Source organism: Natrix helvetica, assembly GCF_964273705.1.
Source record: "Natrix helvetica genome assembly, chromosome: 16".
NCBI lineage: Eukaryota > Metazoa > Chordata > Lepidosauria > Squamata > Natricidae > Natrix > Natrix helvetica.
The window spans coordinates 1101986-1117759 of record NC_138563.1 but is presented as its reverse complement, the minus strand read 5'-3'; the positions used below and the strand labels follow the sequence as shown (position 1 = coordinate 1117759).

At 49.8% G+C, this 15774-nt stretch overlaps 3 protein-coding genes across 5 annotated transcripts in view; 2 read left to right on the top strand and 1 right to left on the bottom strand.

The window, feature by feature from the left end:
* The window catches only part of GATAD2B (GATA zinc finger domain containing 2B), a 31314-nt gene extending 30053 nt beyond the window's left edge, over positions 1–1261 (top strand). For 2 of the 3 annotated variants that reach the window (XM_081967986.1, XM_081967984.1), the window contains exon 12: positions 343–1261. The gene's annotated coding sequence lies outside the window, so the exon portion shown is untranslated. The remainder of the gene's footprint in view (positions 1–342) is intronic. The other variant, XM_081967985.1, reaches the window with a different exon arrangement.
* SLC27A3 (solute carrier family 27 member 3) lies at positions 1188–9345 on the bottom strand. Its single transcript, XM_081967983.1, has 10 exons — positions 8607–9345; positions 7856–8065; positions 7245–7403; positions 6836–6960; positions 5283–5477; positions 4965–5058; positions 4172–4370; positions 3279–3376; positions 2537–2667; positions 1188–2392 (listed from the first exon to the last, which is right to left on the bottom strand). Exons 1-10 carry the CDS (start codon positions 9067–9069, stop codon positions 2216–2218), a joined length of 1851 nt encoding a protein of 616 aa, XP_081824109.1. The 5' UTR covers positions 9070–9345; the 3' UTR covers positions 1188–2215.
* Positions 9346–10828: 1483 nt separating this feature from the next.
* LOC309399719 (uncharacterized protein) lies at positions 10829–13960 on the top strand. The gene is made up of 2 exons (XM_081967791.1): positions 10829–11532; positions 13135–13960. The coding sequence occupies exons 1-2, from the start codon at positions 11182–11184 to the stop codon at positions 13159–13161; spliced, it is 378 nt and encodes a 125-aa protein (XP_081823917.1). The 5' UTR covers positions 10829–11181; the 3' UTR covers positions 13162–13960.
* Positions 13961–15774: the final 1814 nt, after the last annotated feature.

The window sequence follows — 15774 nt, the reverse complement described above, 5'->3', positions numbered from 1 at the left end:
AAGAGATTGAGGAATTTTGGGAGTTGAAGTCCACCCATCTTAAAGAGATTGAGGAATTTTGGGAGTTGAAGTCCACCCATCTTAAAATGGTTGAGGAATTCTGGGAGTTGAAGTCCACCCATTTAGAAAGATTGAGGAATTCTGGGAGTTGAAGTCCACCCATCTTAAAAACGATGAGGAATTCTGGGAGTTGAAGTCCACCCATCTTAAAAACGGTTGAGGAATTTTGGGAGTTGAAGTCCACCCATCTTAAAAACGGTTGAGGAATTCTGGGAGTTGAAGTCCACCCACTTTAAAAAGATTTGAGGAATGCTGAGAGTTGAAGTCCATCCATTTTAAGAGATTGAGGAATTCTGGGAGTTGAAGTCCACCCATCTTGGAGATTGAGGAATTCTGGGAGTTGAAGTCCACCCATCTTAAAATGGTTGAGGAATTCTGGGAATTGAAGTCCACCCATCTTGGAGATTGAGGAATTCTTAGGAGTTGAAGTCCACCCACCTTAAAAAGATTGAGGAATTCTGGGAGTTTAAGTCCACCCATCTTGGAGATTGAGGAATTCTGGGAGTTGAAGTCCACCCATTTAGAAAGATTGAGGAATTCTGGGAGTTGAAGTCCACCCATCTTCAAAGCAGCCAAGGTTAAGAACCACTACATTAACATCCAACTTTGAAGGTCCTAAGGAAGCTACCAACTTGGGCATACCTCTGACCATCCGTGGAACTTTGCCCCACAGCTGGCAACCCCTGTCTTCGTCTTCTTTTGGTTTCGACCACCGGCCTCTCTTGCAGAAGTCAGATCTATTTTTTGGGAGGGGGGGGGGGGAGAGAACTTTGAGAAAAAAGCCCCCAAGTTCCCAACATGAGTGCCACTTGGCAGAAGGGACCCAAATTGTAAAGTGAAAATGTGGGGGTGGGGGCTAAGGGGGGGGCAGGGGGGAGAGAACAGGAAACCAGCCCTTTTGCACCATTTTAAGAGGGGTTTTTCATTTCGTTTTTCATTTTTATTTTTTAATTTTGGGGGCCTTGTGTTTTTGGATCTGGTTTTAAAAAAAAAAAAAGGCGATGAAAAGTGGACTAAACAAAAAAAAAGAAAAAGGAAAGTCGTTTTAAATATTGCCAATTGATTATGCAGTGACCTGATTAAAAAATAATAATAATAATAATAAGCTAATTTTTGGAGAAAGGATTAAAAAAAAACTTTGTAATATTTATCACTTGCAAGCTATGTTTAATAAAGAAAGGAATGGTTTATACATTTGGATGTGGCTGCGCTGGTGGTGTGGCCGTTTCGGTGGCGGGAATAACTTCTTCTATCCTTTGAGCTCTCTCCTGCATCTTAACAGCCTTAAAGCCCTTCGTTCAAAGAGTTGGCAGCAGAGTCAGAGAGTGGGGAGGGTTGGGGAGGAACCTGGGCCAGTCCTGGGGAAGGCTCGGATGAGAGCTCTGTGTTGGAGGCAGAGAGGGGGCCAGGGCCGTAAGCCAGTTATCAGCTGCCTTCGGAGTCGGACATCAGTGAGGCAGAAGAACAGCTGGAGCCTGTTCCCAGTGGGCGCAAGCGCAGAGTGGCCAGTCGAAGGGAAGAGCTAAAGAACACGCGTCGACCGAACATCCCAAGTTACAAGGTAAGCTTACGATCCAGTTTCAAACTTACAAACCCCGTTTACAGACTCCCAGTTTGTTTCTTTTCACCAGAAACCAAGGTTTAAATTCCAGTTTCTGGCTCCCCACCCACACGCCGCTTTTGGACAAAGGCTCACTTAGTGACGGCAAAGTTCTTTTAACAGCAGCCACGGAAAATGTCATAAAATCAGTTCGTTTACGAAAGGGAAGGTTTGAACCCCACCTAAGTGGGATTTCCCCCCGTGGGATTTTTCCAGGCATCGTACGATGGAAATTGAATGGATTTCATTTCTACAGTGAGCGATCTCAGCAAACAAGCCTTTTTTTAAAAAAACAAAACAGTAACCGAGGTTTAAATTCCAGTTTCTGTGCCTTGGGGACAAAGGCTCACTTAATGACCGCAAAGTTCATTCTACAAAAAATGTCATAAAATGAGCCTCCACTCCTGCCTCCACTGCGGTCGTAAGTTGAGGACTTCCTGTAACACACCTGGCCGAGGGAAAGGGGGGAGATTCGGGCACAACTAAGATCCCCCCAAGCCAGGATTTCCCAGTGCCACAGAGTCGTTTTTCCCCCCGGTGCTTGGACAGTGTCCGTTACAGGCGCAGCTCTCCCGCGGCGATCTTCCTCCAGACGTCCAGAGTGAGAGGGACGTAGGTCCTCGCGGTAATGTCCAGTACGAAAAGGGGGTCCGAGATCCGGCCGGGGTCAAATCCTTCCTCCACAAGACGGAATCGTTTTTGCTTGAAGGTTTCCGTCATTTCCAGCTGCTCCTGCACAGGAGAAAGTTAGCCCGTCGTTAACCGTGGCGGACAGATCTGGGTTGTTTCTTTAAAAAAAAAAAACACATCCTTCACCCTGGCCTCCCTCGCAGGGCTGTTGTGAAACCGGCGAGGGGATTCGAACCCAAGACTCACCTGGAGACGCAGGAAACGAGGCCAGGCGTACGGAGGAAGCATCTCAGCTACGTGCTGGTAGATTTGAGGGCCGTCGAAGTTAGCGTCCGGCTGTAGCACCAGGGTGGCCATTCCTGCCCGGCCATCATGTCCTAGAAGAGAACGCAGCGAGTCCTTGACTTACAAAGGTCCGTTTAGTGACTGTTGGCGAAGTTACAACGGCACTGAAGAAAAAGGGACTTTGGGAGCAGTTTTCACGCTTACGACCGCCGTATCCCCAGAGTCACGCAATCCAAATTCAGATGCTGGGCCACTGACTCGTATTTATGACGGTCGCAGCATCCAGGGAGGGTTTCACGTGACTCCCCTTTTGCGACCTTTCCGACAAGAGAAGCCGAACGATCGTGTTACTTCACTTAACAACAGCAAAGATTCCCATTGTGGCTAGAAAGGTCGTAAAAGGCAACAAAGCTCACTTAGCGACCGTCTCGCTCAACAACAGAAATGTGGGCCTCGATTGTTGGTCGTAAGTCGAGGATGGCCTACAAAGTGTCTCACCTGTCTTGATATTTGACACCCGCAAAATAATCGGAAAAGGGGAAAGAAAGAAATCCGACGAACGAAAGGAAGAAAATTCGTTCCAGATCAAAACCCAGAAAATGCAAAATAAAATAATGAAGTTTGCAGACTTGGAAAACTTTGGGCAACAAACGGGACCGAAAGTTGCAGGGTTTTTTTTTCTTCTTGTTTTCCTAACTCTTACCTGGGACGGTCACGCCGTAAACCGTGACTTCCCGCAAACTCTTCAACGTGCTCAGAGTTTCCCCGACTTCGGTGGTGGCCACATTTTCTCCTTTCCAACTACGGGGGGAGAAAAAACTCAAAACTGGGAAATCACAGAAACTTTGGGAAAAGTTTGCAAATTTAAAAAAAAAAAAAGTGGGTCTCAGCTCTGAGTTTGGGAACAACCGGAGGGATTTTTAAGGTTTTTCTCACATTTTGTCAGCTGACCAAATTCGATCGATTTAAATTTTTTTTTAAAGGGAAAGTTTGGGGTTTGGTCCACTTTTTTAAAAGTTTGGGGCTATTTAAACAAAAAGAATTGAGTCGCATGAAATCCCTGGGAAAGTTTCCTAGGCCCCAGATCACAAAGCCCATCATCCCTGCCCAGTATGGGAAACCTGAGCCATCTTCCAGAGAGTCTAAATCATCCAATTTCCAATTATAGTACAGATCGCATGATCAAAATACAATGGACTCATATTTATGACGGTCCCGGAGATCCCCTTTAGCGACCTTCTGACGAGCGGGGAATTCGGATTTGCTTAACAACTGTGCTAACAACTGCGGCAATTCACTTAGCAAGAAAGGTCATTAAACGGGGCAAAACTGACAACCCATGCCTCACTTAATGGCATCAATGTTTGGCTCGGCTGTGGTTGTAACTCGAGGACTACCAACTGTGGGTCGTAGGTCAAGGACTACCTGTGAATCCTCTGCAGGCCGGCTGCGGTGGAGATTCGCACACTCCCCACCCTAATTGTCAATGCTCCGAGGTGTTGCTACACCTTCGCCTGCACCGAGTAGTCGCCCAGCCTTGTAATTGGGGAGCTCAAGACAGGATTCGCACCCGGCTCAAGCGGAAAACCAGCCTACCGGTAGGTGTCTCCCGTACGGTCCCAAAAGCTGATAAACCCTTTGGCGTCTTGCACCATCAAGTCCCCGGAGTTAAAATAAACGTCCCCGTCGGCGAAGACGCCGCGTAGCAACTTCGCCTCTGTCAGCTCGCGTCCGCCAGCGTATCCGAGGAAGGGGTTACGAAACGTCACCGGAGAAATCAGGAGTCCTGCTTCTCCTGCAGGAAGACAACCAAGCGCACAGATCATCCTCGACTTACGACCGTTCCTTTTTAAAAAAAAGTTATATATTGTTAAATTTATTGCGACGCCCGTCTTCCCACAAGGAAACTCCCGGCGGCTTACGGTATTAAACCGTTTCGCAACTGTCGGACGTTACGACGTCACTGGAAAAAGTGACTTTCGACCGGGCCTCAACTTATGACCATCACAGCGTCCCCATATCAAGCCATCCAAATTTCAGAAACCTAACCAACGGCGTGTATTTCGGACGGTTGACGTGATCACGAATTTACGCCCTTCCAACCAGCTTCTTAATGAGTCAAAGCGATGGGGGGACGCCAGACTTGTTTAATGACCGCATGGTTGGCTTAAAACACTGCCGTGATTCATTGAGCAACGCAAGGTCGTGAAATTGGTCGTGACTCTTGCCCAACGACCGCAATTGGGAGCAAGGCGGCTTAGCCGTGGGACTTCTGCTCCCAATTGCGGTCGTTAAGCAAAGGACTGCTTGTAAACTCGCTGGAAAACGTGGGGCGGAAGGGGAGGGAGATGGAAAATCCCCCCCTTCCAAAAAAGGCTTCCTCCGTCACCTATGTCCACACGCTGGCACCGGCCGGTGGCCTCGTCTCTTAGTGGACCGCCTTGAACAGCGTCAAAACGAACCAACTCGAAGGGGCTGAAGCACTGAAGGGAAGAAGAAATCACGCTGCAATTTTAAAAGGAAGATTTCTCGTCCCAGCCTCTCGTTCTACGAATGCCGTGCACAAATCTTTTCGCTCTTCTACTTCCTTTTATTTATTTTTTTATTCAGTAACCCCTCTTTTACTTCTGAGTTGCACGGACTTCAGTGACCGATACAAACATCGGCCCTTTATAACGTCCTTTTCCAGGAATGTCGCGATGCCCACCTTATAAATCCAGGAGGCGCGTCCCACGGCCCCCACAGTGTTGGTGTAGTTGAAGAGGGTGACGTTCCCTTCGGTCATGCCGTACGTTTCCACTACTTTGATGTTTCCGAATCGGCGGAGGAATTCGCGCCACACGTCCGGACGCATCCCGCTGCCTATGGCCAGGCGCAAGGAATGCTCCCGATCGGCCGGGCTCTGCAGGAGAGGAGAAGGAAGACAGTAGCCCAAAAACGTCTTTGCAAGTTGAAGTGGGGACAACCGACAACAGGCTGCTGTGTTGACCAGCGAAGAGGGGAGACCTTCACCGGGAAATGATCCCATTTTGGAAGATTGGAGGGACCCTTTGTGGTCGCCAAGCGTTGGCAGGAATCATTCTGAGTTTGGTTGCCAGTGGATCAGGAAAAGTGGGGTTTTTTTATGAGGGAGGGGGAGAATGCTGAGGAGGGGGTACCTCTCCCCACCCAGCATGATGCAGAACGAAAGTTGTTTGCAACGGCGGCCCTTTTTATTTATTTATTAAATTTATACACTGTCCATCTCGCGATCCAAAGCGACTTTGGGATGGCTGACCATAAAATCTTAAAAGATGGGGAAAAAAAATCAATGGGTGAAAACTAATCGAGGAGAGAAGCAACTTAGAACTAAGGAGAAATCTCCTGACAAGTGAGAACAATTAACCAGTGAAACAGAAGTTGTCTTCGGAAGTTGTGAATGTTCCAACACTGGAAGTTTTTAAGAAGATGTTGGGTATCCATTTGTCTGAAGTGGTGTAGGGTTTCCTGCCTAGGCAGGGGGTTGGACTAGAAGACCTCCAAGGCCCCTTTCAACTCTGTTCTATTCTTTTCTATTTCTATTCTATTCTTTCTATTCTTATCTATTCTTTCTATTCTATTTCTATTCTATATTCTATTCTATTTTATATTCTATTCTATTCTATATTCTTTTCTTTCTATTCTATTTATTTTATTGTATTTATTCTATTCTTTTCTATTTTCTATTCTATTCTTTCTAGTCTATTCTATTTTCTATTCTATTTTCTATTTTTATTTATTCTATCTATTCTATTTTCTATTCTATATTCTATTCTATTCTTTTCATTTCTATTCTATTCTTTCTATTCTATTCTATATTCTATTTCTATTCCGATTCTATTATTTCTACTCCTATTTCTATCTTATTCTAAATTGCAATGAACCGTTTTGCTCAGCAACCTGGCACCCCACAATATGAAAGAAGCCCCATTCGGCTTCGTGGGGAGTCTTAGCTTGTCAACTTTATTTAGCAATCGAGACAGGAATTTGGGGGACCGGGGGTGTGTGTGTTAATTCAGGAAGTTACTAAGGCAGAAATCCTTGGTGGCCGAGGGAGGGAGGAAAAAATGAATCAGAATTAGAATGAGTGAGTGAGTGAGTGAATCAATCAATCGTGAATAAATAATATTCACTTATTCAAATATTCAATTTAAAAGGTGGAAAAATGGCAGAAATCCCAGCGGTGATACCAGGGGTGGCCACCGGAGGGAGACATACAGGCCCGCCTTTCTCTGCACTTACCTGTGGCTGGTTAACCAGGTAGCGGCATAGCTCCCCAATATATTGGAAGACAGTCACCCCGTGAGCCCGACAGTCTGGCCAAAACTGGCTGGCAGAGAATTTCCTCTTCAGCACGCAGGTGGCCCCTGGCAAGAAACGGCAAGCCTCTTTTTTCCCCCTTTTCTCAAGAAAACTAAGCAAAGTTTCTAGTCCTCAAGGCTTAGGAAGCCGAGTTTTCTTTCTTCCCCCGCCAGGGAGGTTCCCTTCCTTAAACGTTTAGCGGGATGGACTGCAGTCTTTGTCATGGAAATGGAATCCCTCGGTTGGGGAACAGGAACATGATGTAGAGCCTCCAAAGCCAAGAGCAATCTACCCTCAATTCTCGAGGGGAGGGGGAGCAAGGGAGGGGAGGGGTCCAAAGAGAACCTACCCAGCCCAAATGTGCCCAGGATGCCCAAAAGGCTGCCGGACATGTGGTACAAGGGCAGGGTCAGATAGATGACATCGGAGCTGGAGGCTCCCACCAGCTTGTAAAATCCCAGGCAGAGGATGGTCTTCAGGTGGCTGACCTTGGCAGCCTTGGGGAGGCCTGGAGAGAAGGAAGGAAGGAAGAAAAGGGAGGGAGGGAGGGACAAAGAAAGGAAAGAAGGAAGGGGAGGGGAGGAAAGGAGGAAGAAGGTAGGGAAAGAGAAGGAAAGGAAAGGGGGAAGAAGAAAGAGAACGAAAGAGAAGGGGAAAGAAGAAAGAAAAAGAGAAAAGAAGGGGAAGGAAAGGGGAAGGAGGAAAGGAAGTGAAAAAAGAGGAGAGAAGGGACAAAAGGGGGTCAGATTTTAATAAAAACACCGACTGCTACATTTTCATTGGTTTTATGAATTCAGTGCACAACTTTTGTGCAACAACCCAAGGCAACAAAGTCACAACTGTTGCTTAAAGATGCTACTTTAGGCTTCCTGCTGCTTTCCCGACACACAGAGACCCCGATTCCCTTCCTCCCACCCCGAAGCCCCCCAGAAACCTCCCCCCCTGTCACCCTCCCCATACCTGTGGTGCCGGAGGTGAAGATGTAGAGACAGGTGTCCGTCAGGTGTCGGGGGGTGGAGAGCTCATAGGGGAGGGGCTCCTCGGAGGCCTCTTCCAGGAGATCCTGCAGGCTGATGACGCCCGGTGGATAGGGCCCCTTCCCCATCACCCAGACCCCAACGCCCATCTCCTTCAGGGTGGGGAGGATGGGCTCCACGACTCCAAACAGCTCTGCAAAAAGGGAGGGAGGGAGGGGGGATTCAGCTCCTGTGGGGGTTTTGGGCCCCTCCCCCCCCTCTTTTCCTCTGAGCCTGGTCTACTCTGCAGGGCTGTTGTGAAGAGGGGCTGAAAGAGCAGGCAGGAAGGAGAAGACAAAAGTGCCTCCTGACATAAAGTTTGAGACGGCTCAGACCCATCATCCCCTGCCTCTCACCCTCCCCCCCCCACATGTCAGCATGCAGGATTACCATCCCCAGCCCCATCCTCCCCTGCTTCCCTCTCTCCACGTCTCCCCAGCCCCATCATCCCCTACCTCCCCTGCTCAGGACTCCCCGCCCCTCCCCGCCTGGGAGGGACTCCCCTGTCCATCCCCCCTGCCTCCCTGTGTGCCCGGCCCCATCCTCCACTGCCTCCCCTGCCCATCTTCCCCTGCTCAGCCCCCCTCCCGCCTGGGAGGGACTTCCCTGCCCATCCTCCCCTGCCTGCCCCCCTCCACGTGTCCCCCGCCCATCCTCCCCTGCCCGGGACCCCCGTGCCCATGCTCCCCGCTCACCGTGGCTGGCCAGGAGGGCGCGGGCGCGGCAGGCGCGGAGGCAGTGGGCGAGGGCGGCGGGGCGGAGGGCGGCGCCGAGGAAGGCGGGCCGGGCGCCCAGCTTGGCGAGCCCGATCCAGGCCCAGACGAAGAAGGGCTCGTTGCCCGCCAGCAGCGCCGCCGTCCGCCCGCCCAGCCCGGCCGCCCGCAGCGCCTGCCCCAGCCGGTTGCTCTCGCGCTCCGCCCGCCCGTAGCTGAAGCTCCGGCCCTCGAAGCGCAGGAAGGGCCGCCCGGAGACCCCCGGCGCCCCCGCCAGCCGCCCCCAGCGCTGCGCCACGCTCCCCCGCCCGCCCAGCAAGCCCGCGCCCAGCCACGAAGCCCGCGCCACGAAGCCCGCGTCCGCCCCCCGCAGACCCCGCAGCAGCCACGACGCCCCCAGCCCCAGCAGCCCCAGCAGGAGCAGCAGCCCCGCCAGCAGCCCCATGGACGCCCCTTCGCTGCGCTCAGGAACGCCCGCGAGTCTCTCTGTATGTGTGAGCGTGCACGCCAGCGCGCAAAGGGGCCGGCTGTGTGTGTGTGTGTGTGTAAGGGGAGGGTGTGCAAAGACGGGGGGGAGAGAGTGGGTAGGTCTTCCCACGCACAACAACACCCCCCCCCCTTTGGAAGCTGCCTGCCACGCCAACTTTTCACAACTTTGCCAGAGTTTCCCCCAGCAGAAGCGAGGAAGGGAGGGAGGGAATGAGGGAGAAAGAAGGAGGGAGGGAGAAAGGGAGAAAAGGGAGGGTGGAAAGAGGGAACAAATGAGAAACACAGAAGGAAACAAGCAGAGAGAGAGAGAGAGAAAGGCAGGAGGGGAAAGAAAGAACGAGGGAGAAATGGAAAGGCGGAGAAAGGAGGAGGGAAGGGAGAGGAAAGAAAGGGAAATGAGAGAATGAAAGGGAGGAGGAGGAGAGAAAGAATGAGGGAGAATGAAAGAAAGAGGGAGGAGGGGAGAAAGAGAACAAGGCAAAGAAGAGAGAAAGAATGAAAGGAGAAGGAGGGATAAAGAATGAAAGGGAGGGAGGAGAGGAACGGAGAAAAGGAAAGAATGAGAGAAAAGGAGAGAGAGGGAGGAGGGACAGAGAGAAGAATGAAAGAACAAAGGAGGGAAAAGGGGAGAGGGAGGAGGGAGAAAAGCAAAGAGAAAGAGGGAAGGAATGAGAGAGCAAGAGAAAGAATGAAGGGGAGGGAAAACTTGGCACCCCCTCCACAGGAGAGCCAGGAACTCAGTTGCACTAACCTAGTCCAACATCCACACAAACTCTGGTTTGTTTTGAACTGGGCCTGATTAAATCAAACCCCACCCCCCCTTGCAAACCACAGCAAGCCCAGTGGGCATCTCCCCTGCCCCCCCACCCCCCACCCCCAAAAAAGGACAAAAGCCAAGGAGTTGTCGGTTCCCTATTGGCGGCCATGCGTCATTCCTGGCAGGGCTGCATTAAACCCCTGATTAACCCATTAATCCCTGCTTAAGCCCTGCCAAAAAAAGGCCAGGACTTCCATCCATCATGGTTTCCTGGCCTTAAAACTTTTCCCCTAGTTTTGCAAAGCTGAAATTTCCAATTCCCCGAATCTTTCCCTTCCCCCTCCATCCCCTATGAATTCCAGATGTTGAAGCACAACACACAACACACCCAAAGGAGTTGGCAACCAAGCACCCTTGTTTTTTGCCCTCTGGCCACAAAGACCAGGAAGAGCTGGAACGGCTGCAAAACAAGGACAAAAACAAGCCTCAGAAAGTTTCTTTCCGGTTTTCCGAAGCCCCCAAAACTCCCATTTTTAAAAATAATAATAAAATTTCAGACTTAGGTGGGGAGGGGAAAAAAAAACAAGCTGTCCCTTAGTGTTAGCATTGAAGTCATCATAAGGCTTTCTAAACGGGTTACGGCTTTTGGATCAGGTTTCCCTCTTCTGTGCCTTTTTTCTGCAGCCCCTGGGCCTCCCCTTTCCCTAATAATATTAATAACGGGGCTTCTAATAATAAAGACACAGAATAATAACCATAAAATTCATTAAAAAGGTTTATTTTATTTTCTGCCTGCGATCCCGATATTGTCCACAGGAGGGCACACTTTTCTGTCCCTTAGCGTTAGCATTGAAGTCATCATAAGGCTTTCTAACCGGGTTACAGCTTTTGGATCAGGGACAGAAAAGTGCGCCATCTGGTGGACACTCAAATTTTCCCACGATACCGGCATTGTCCTCAAGAGGGCGCACTTTTCTGTCCCTTAGCGATAGCATTGAAGTCATCATAAGGCTTAATGTACATAAAGAAAATGGGGAGGGGGGGAGTTTCCACCCCCCGCAATGTCGGGCGAAACTTCACACTTTCTCCGCCGTTGCGAACTCCGTCACGTGACGCGCAGGGAACGGGCACGCGCCAAACTCCAGGATAATATTCGGGGGGGGGGGGGCAGGCGGGTTGTACGGAAGGGTCTCCCATTGCTGGGGCGGAACGTTCGTGTGGCGCCCGCGGTTTCCCAGCCGGCCGCTTTTGCGACCCGGACCATCGCGGCCGGAAGTGGCCGGTCCGTCGGCGCGCCTCTTCCGGGCCGCCATGATGGAGGAGGAGGAAGCGTCGTCGTCGTCTTCTTGGTCGGCGCTGGATTCGTTCCGCCGCCGCTGGCAAGCCGAGCTGGCCCGGGAAGGTCCGAGGCGGCAGCGGCGGCGGCGGCAGAAGAGCGGCGGGAGCCGGAAGAGGCCTCGGGAAACGGAAGGCGAAGAGCCGCAGCCGGTGCGAAGCTGGGGCGGCTACGGGGCTCTCCTCGGGGGGCTGCTGGAGGAAGAGCCGCCGCTCCAGCGCCTCCTCCTCCGCATCTCGCCTGAGGGGGACCCCGACCCCGCTGCGGAGACCCCCGGAGGAGGCGGAGGAAAGGAGGACCTGCTGGGGCGGCTCATCCGAGACCTGGTAAGGGGACTCAAGGCTCCTTTTGGGGGCTTCAGCGGGTTCTCCCCTCCCCCCCTTAGATCAGGGGGGTCCAAACTGGGGAACTTTAAGACTTGTGGACTCCAACTCCCAGAATTCCCCAGGCCCTTCAATCTAAGGCAGGGAATTCTGGGAGTTGAAGTCCACAAGTCTTAAAAGTTCCTAAGTTTGGACCCCCCTGCCTTAGATTGAAGGGCCTGGAGCCCCCAACCCCCCCCCCCTTCAAGGGAACCTCTTTCCCCCACTTGGCGCCCTGCAGGGCGGGCTGGATGACAGAGCCCATGATCCCCTGCCGCTCGTCCCGCTTTTTAGATGACTCTTCGATTGCTGATTCTGCTGCGCCAAAGGAAGGGGCCTTTTTCTTTCTTTTCCCCCTTTTTTTCTCCCCCCGTTTTTCCTATTGTGTGATTTTGTGTGTGTATGTGTGTGTCTGTCTGTCTGTCTGTCCGTCCATCCATCCTCTAGGCAGGAGGATCAACCTATCTATCTAATCTCTCTCTCATCTCTCTCTATCTATCTACCTATCTATATCTATCTACCTCTCATCTCTCTCTCTATCTAATCTATTTATCTATCTATATCATTATCTATCTATCTATCTACCTACCTACCTACCTACCTACCTACCTACCTACCTATATCTACCCCTCATCTCTCTATCTAATCTATTTATCTATCTATATCATTATGTATGTATGTATGTATGTATGTATGTATGTATGTATGTATGTATGTATCTCTATCTATCTATCTATCTATCTATCTATCTATCTATCTACTTACCTACCTATCTCTACCCCTCATCTCTCTATCCCTCCTTTAATAAATATTTCAGCAACTTGTGGATGTCGGAAAAATGGATTGAGATATATTCATGCAGCACATAAAAAACAAACAGATTGTTTTGTTAGATTTTGCCCAGTTTTAATCTGTTAAAATTTCCTGATTTCCTGGAGGCTTTTTTTTGGGGGGGGGGGACACACACCCATTTGACGTTCCTCAGTGTCTGCTACTCATGAATAGCTGAGCAGAAAAGTTAAATATGTTTATTTTGTCATTCACCATCGCTAAGTGAGGCAGTGAGTTTTGCTCCGTTTTACGACTTTCCGTTTCTTCTCATCTCCTCTTTTTCCATTCCATTCTTCTCTTCCCTCTTCTCTTCTCTTCCCTCTTCTCTTCCCTTCCCTCCCCTCCACCCCAGTTCTCTTCTGTAATCTCTTCTCTTCTTCTCTGCTCCCCTCCCTTCCTTCCCTCTTCTCTCTCCTCACCTTCTCCCTTCCTTCCTTCCATCCATTCATCCATCTTCCTTCCTTCCATCCATCCTCCATCCATCATACACAGTGGTTAAAATGCAGCATTGCAGGCTAACTCTGCTGATTGCCAGCAGTTCTATCCTGACAGGGCTCAAGGTTGACTCAACCTTCCCTCCTTCCGAAGTGGGTAAAATGAGGACCCAGATTGTTGGGGGCAAGAGGCTGATTCTGTCAACCCCTTAGAGAGGGCTGTAAAAGCACTGTAAAGCGGTATATAAGTCTAAGGGCTATTGCTATTCTGCTTACTTTCTTTTCCCTTCTCTCCTAACAGGCACCGAGGCATCATCTACGCCTATGAGTTTTCCATCGACCAGTTGGTGGCCGAGAGCGTCCTTCCTATCTGCCGTTCCTCTTACAACGAAATGACCGGCTACAACTACAATATTGGCCTTGTGGTCCCCTATGACAACATCTAGGCAGCGCCGGAAGAAGGGGAGAACCAAGATGTCTGGGGAGATTCTCCGTCATGCAGGCCAGGATTGTCCCAAAGGGGCCTTTTTTCTTTTCAAGAGGCAGCTGGACTTTCTGGTTTGTTTTGTTTCTCCGAAGACGTTTCGAGGATGAGAGGCGCGAAACGTCTTCGAGGAGAAAGGGAGTCCAGGGGCCTCTTGGGGGGGGAAAAAAAAAAGCACCTTCAGTCCAAGGGGAAGACCAACTAAGCTGGACCCTGGAGAAGGGGAACCCCAAGGATGGAGCTCCTGCAGAGCTCTTGGGAGGGCTTGGGCTGGCCCATCAGGCAGCAGCAAAAAGAGGGGCACATGGGATCTCCCCAAAACTTCTAACAACACCACTGTAGAATGGAAGAAATGATGGCCCACAGGAACCACGATAGATAGGTAAGAATCAGGAGGTAGTAATAAAGACTGAAGCCCAAAAACCAGGAGTTAGGAACACAGGCTGCTGCCCACATGGGCAGAGACCGCAGGGAGGGGCTCCATTCAATTGCACTGCGTTCAACACTGCTTTTCTGGAGCTGGCACCAATGCTACCTGCAACACCTGGAGAGCTACCTGCAATATCTGGAGAGCTACCTGCAACACCTGGAAAAGATGGGGCTTTGGGAGCTTTTTTCTTGTAAATAAAATATCTTTATTAAGCGATGGTCTCGGAACAGGTGTTGGTGTGCTTGAAAAATGGCTGTTTTTATTGTCAGTGATGCTTGTGTTTGAAACCCCAAATTAAGAGGAGATCCGGAGGACGCCCTGCCACGCCTTCCGTGGCCCTTCCACCACAGGTAAGTCGAGCACGTGTGTGTAAGTATCCTTTCTCCTCCAGCTCCATTGGCACTTCCCCTTGATTGCGCCAGGACTGCCGAACCTGCCACCTTTCCTCTTAACCTTGCTGCCTAAGGGCGCTGGGAGTTGTAGTACATATCTAACTCGATGCAGCACGAGGTTCTTTGCCCGATCCGGCTTATCCATGCCAGTTCCTGCTGGCTGGGTCAAAAAAAAAAAAAAATATGTAGCACGAGTCATTTTTGGAGGCCTCCTTTGCTGGATGGGCCAGTGGAGCTACAGAAGAAAGAAATGCACACACGTGGCCGGATGTATATTATTGTGTATACCAGCGAGGGCAGGTGTTTTGCAAACTTGTCGGAGGTGGGGGACCTCAACTCCCAAGTAATTTTGGGAGTCGAAAGCCGTGCCCCTTCGAAGTTGCCAAGTTTCAAAAAGACTGCTCTCTCTTACCAGCTCTAGGCTGCAAAAACATGGTAGGCCACTAGAGGGCGCCAAAACAAAAATGTAGCTTCCCTCTGGTGGCTTGCTTCTACTTTTGCAGACCAGAACTCGTAACCTTAGTGGTATACACACCTTAATGTATGGTAATATGTAGATCAGGGGTGTCCAAACTTGGGAACTTTAAGACTTGTGGACTTCAACTCCCAGAATTCTGGGAGTTGAAGTCCACAAGTCTTAAAGTTCCCAAGTTTGGACACCCCTGATGTAGATGTATAAGCATATTACCATATATTAGGGAATATACCTATTGCTGTGTGTGTCTGTGTACATTAACACACATACATATGCTCACCTAGGCTCAGATCTAGTGGGTTGCTTCCTAATAGAATTAGCCTATATTATTCTATGTGTCTGTTTCTTAAAGTCATCATAAGGCTTTCTAATAATAAAGACACAGAATAATAACTATAAAATTCATTAAAACGGTTTATTTTATTTTCTGCCTGCGATCCCGATATTGTCCACAGGAGGGCACGCTTTTCTGTCCCTTAGCGTTAGCATTGAAGTCATCATAAGGCTTTCTAAACAGAATAATAACCATAAAATTCATTAAAAAGGTTTATTTTATTTTTTCCCCGCGATCCCGATATTGTCCACAAGAGGGCGCACTTTTCTGTCCCTTAGCGTTAGCATTGAAGTCATCATAAGGCTTTCTAAACGGGTTACGGCTTTTGGATCAGGGACAGAAAAGTGCGCCATCTGGTGGACACGAAAAATTCCCACGATACCGGTGTTGTCCTCAAGAGGGCGCACTTTTCTGTCCCTGATCCAAAAGCCGTAACCCGTTTAGAAAGCCTTATGATGACTTCAATGCTAACGCTAAGGGACAGAAAAGTGCGCCCTCTTGAGGACAATGCCGGTATCGTGGGAAAATTGAGTGTCCACCAGATGGCGCACTTTTCTGTCCCTGATCCAAAAGCCGTAACCCGTTTAGAAAGCCTTATGATGACTTCAATGCTAACGCTAAGGGACAGAAAAGTGCGCCCTCTTGTGGACAATATCGGGATCGCGGGGAAAAAATAAAATAAACCTTTTTAATGAATTTTATGGTTATTATTCTGTGTTTAGAAAGCCTTATGATGACTTCAATGCTAACGCTAAGGGACAGAAAAGTGCGCCCTCCTGTGGACAATATCGGGATCGCAGGCAGAAAATAAAATAGTTTTAATGAA

Coding starts and splice junctions, on each gene's coding strand:
- SLC27A3 (XM_081967983.1), bottom strand. CDS start 9,069: ATGGGGCTGCTGGCGGGGCTGCTGCTCCTGCTGGGGCTGCTGGGGCTG. Junction 5,478..6,835: donor ACCTGGTTAACCAGCCACAG/GTAAGTGCAGAG, acceptor CCTCTCCTGCAG/AGCCCGGCCGATCGGGAGCA. Junction 5,059..5,282: donor GCGCCTCCTGGATTTATAAG/GTGGGCATCGCG, acceptor TCTTCCCTTCAG/TGCTTCAGCCCCTTCGAGTT.
- LOC309399719 (XM_081967791.1), top strand. CDS start 11,182: ATGATGGAGGAGGAGGAAGCGTCGTCGTCGTCTTCTTGGTCGGCGCTG. Junction 11,533..13,134: donor GGCGGCTCATCCGAGACCTG/GTAAGGGGACTC, acceptor CTCTCCTAACAG/GCACCGAGGCATCATCTACG.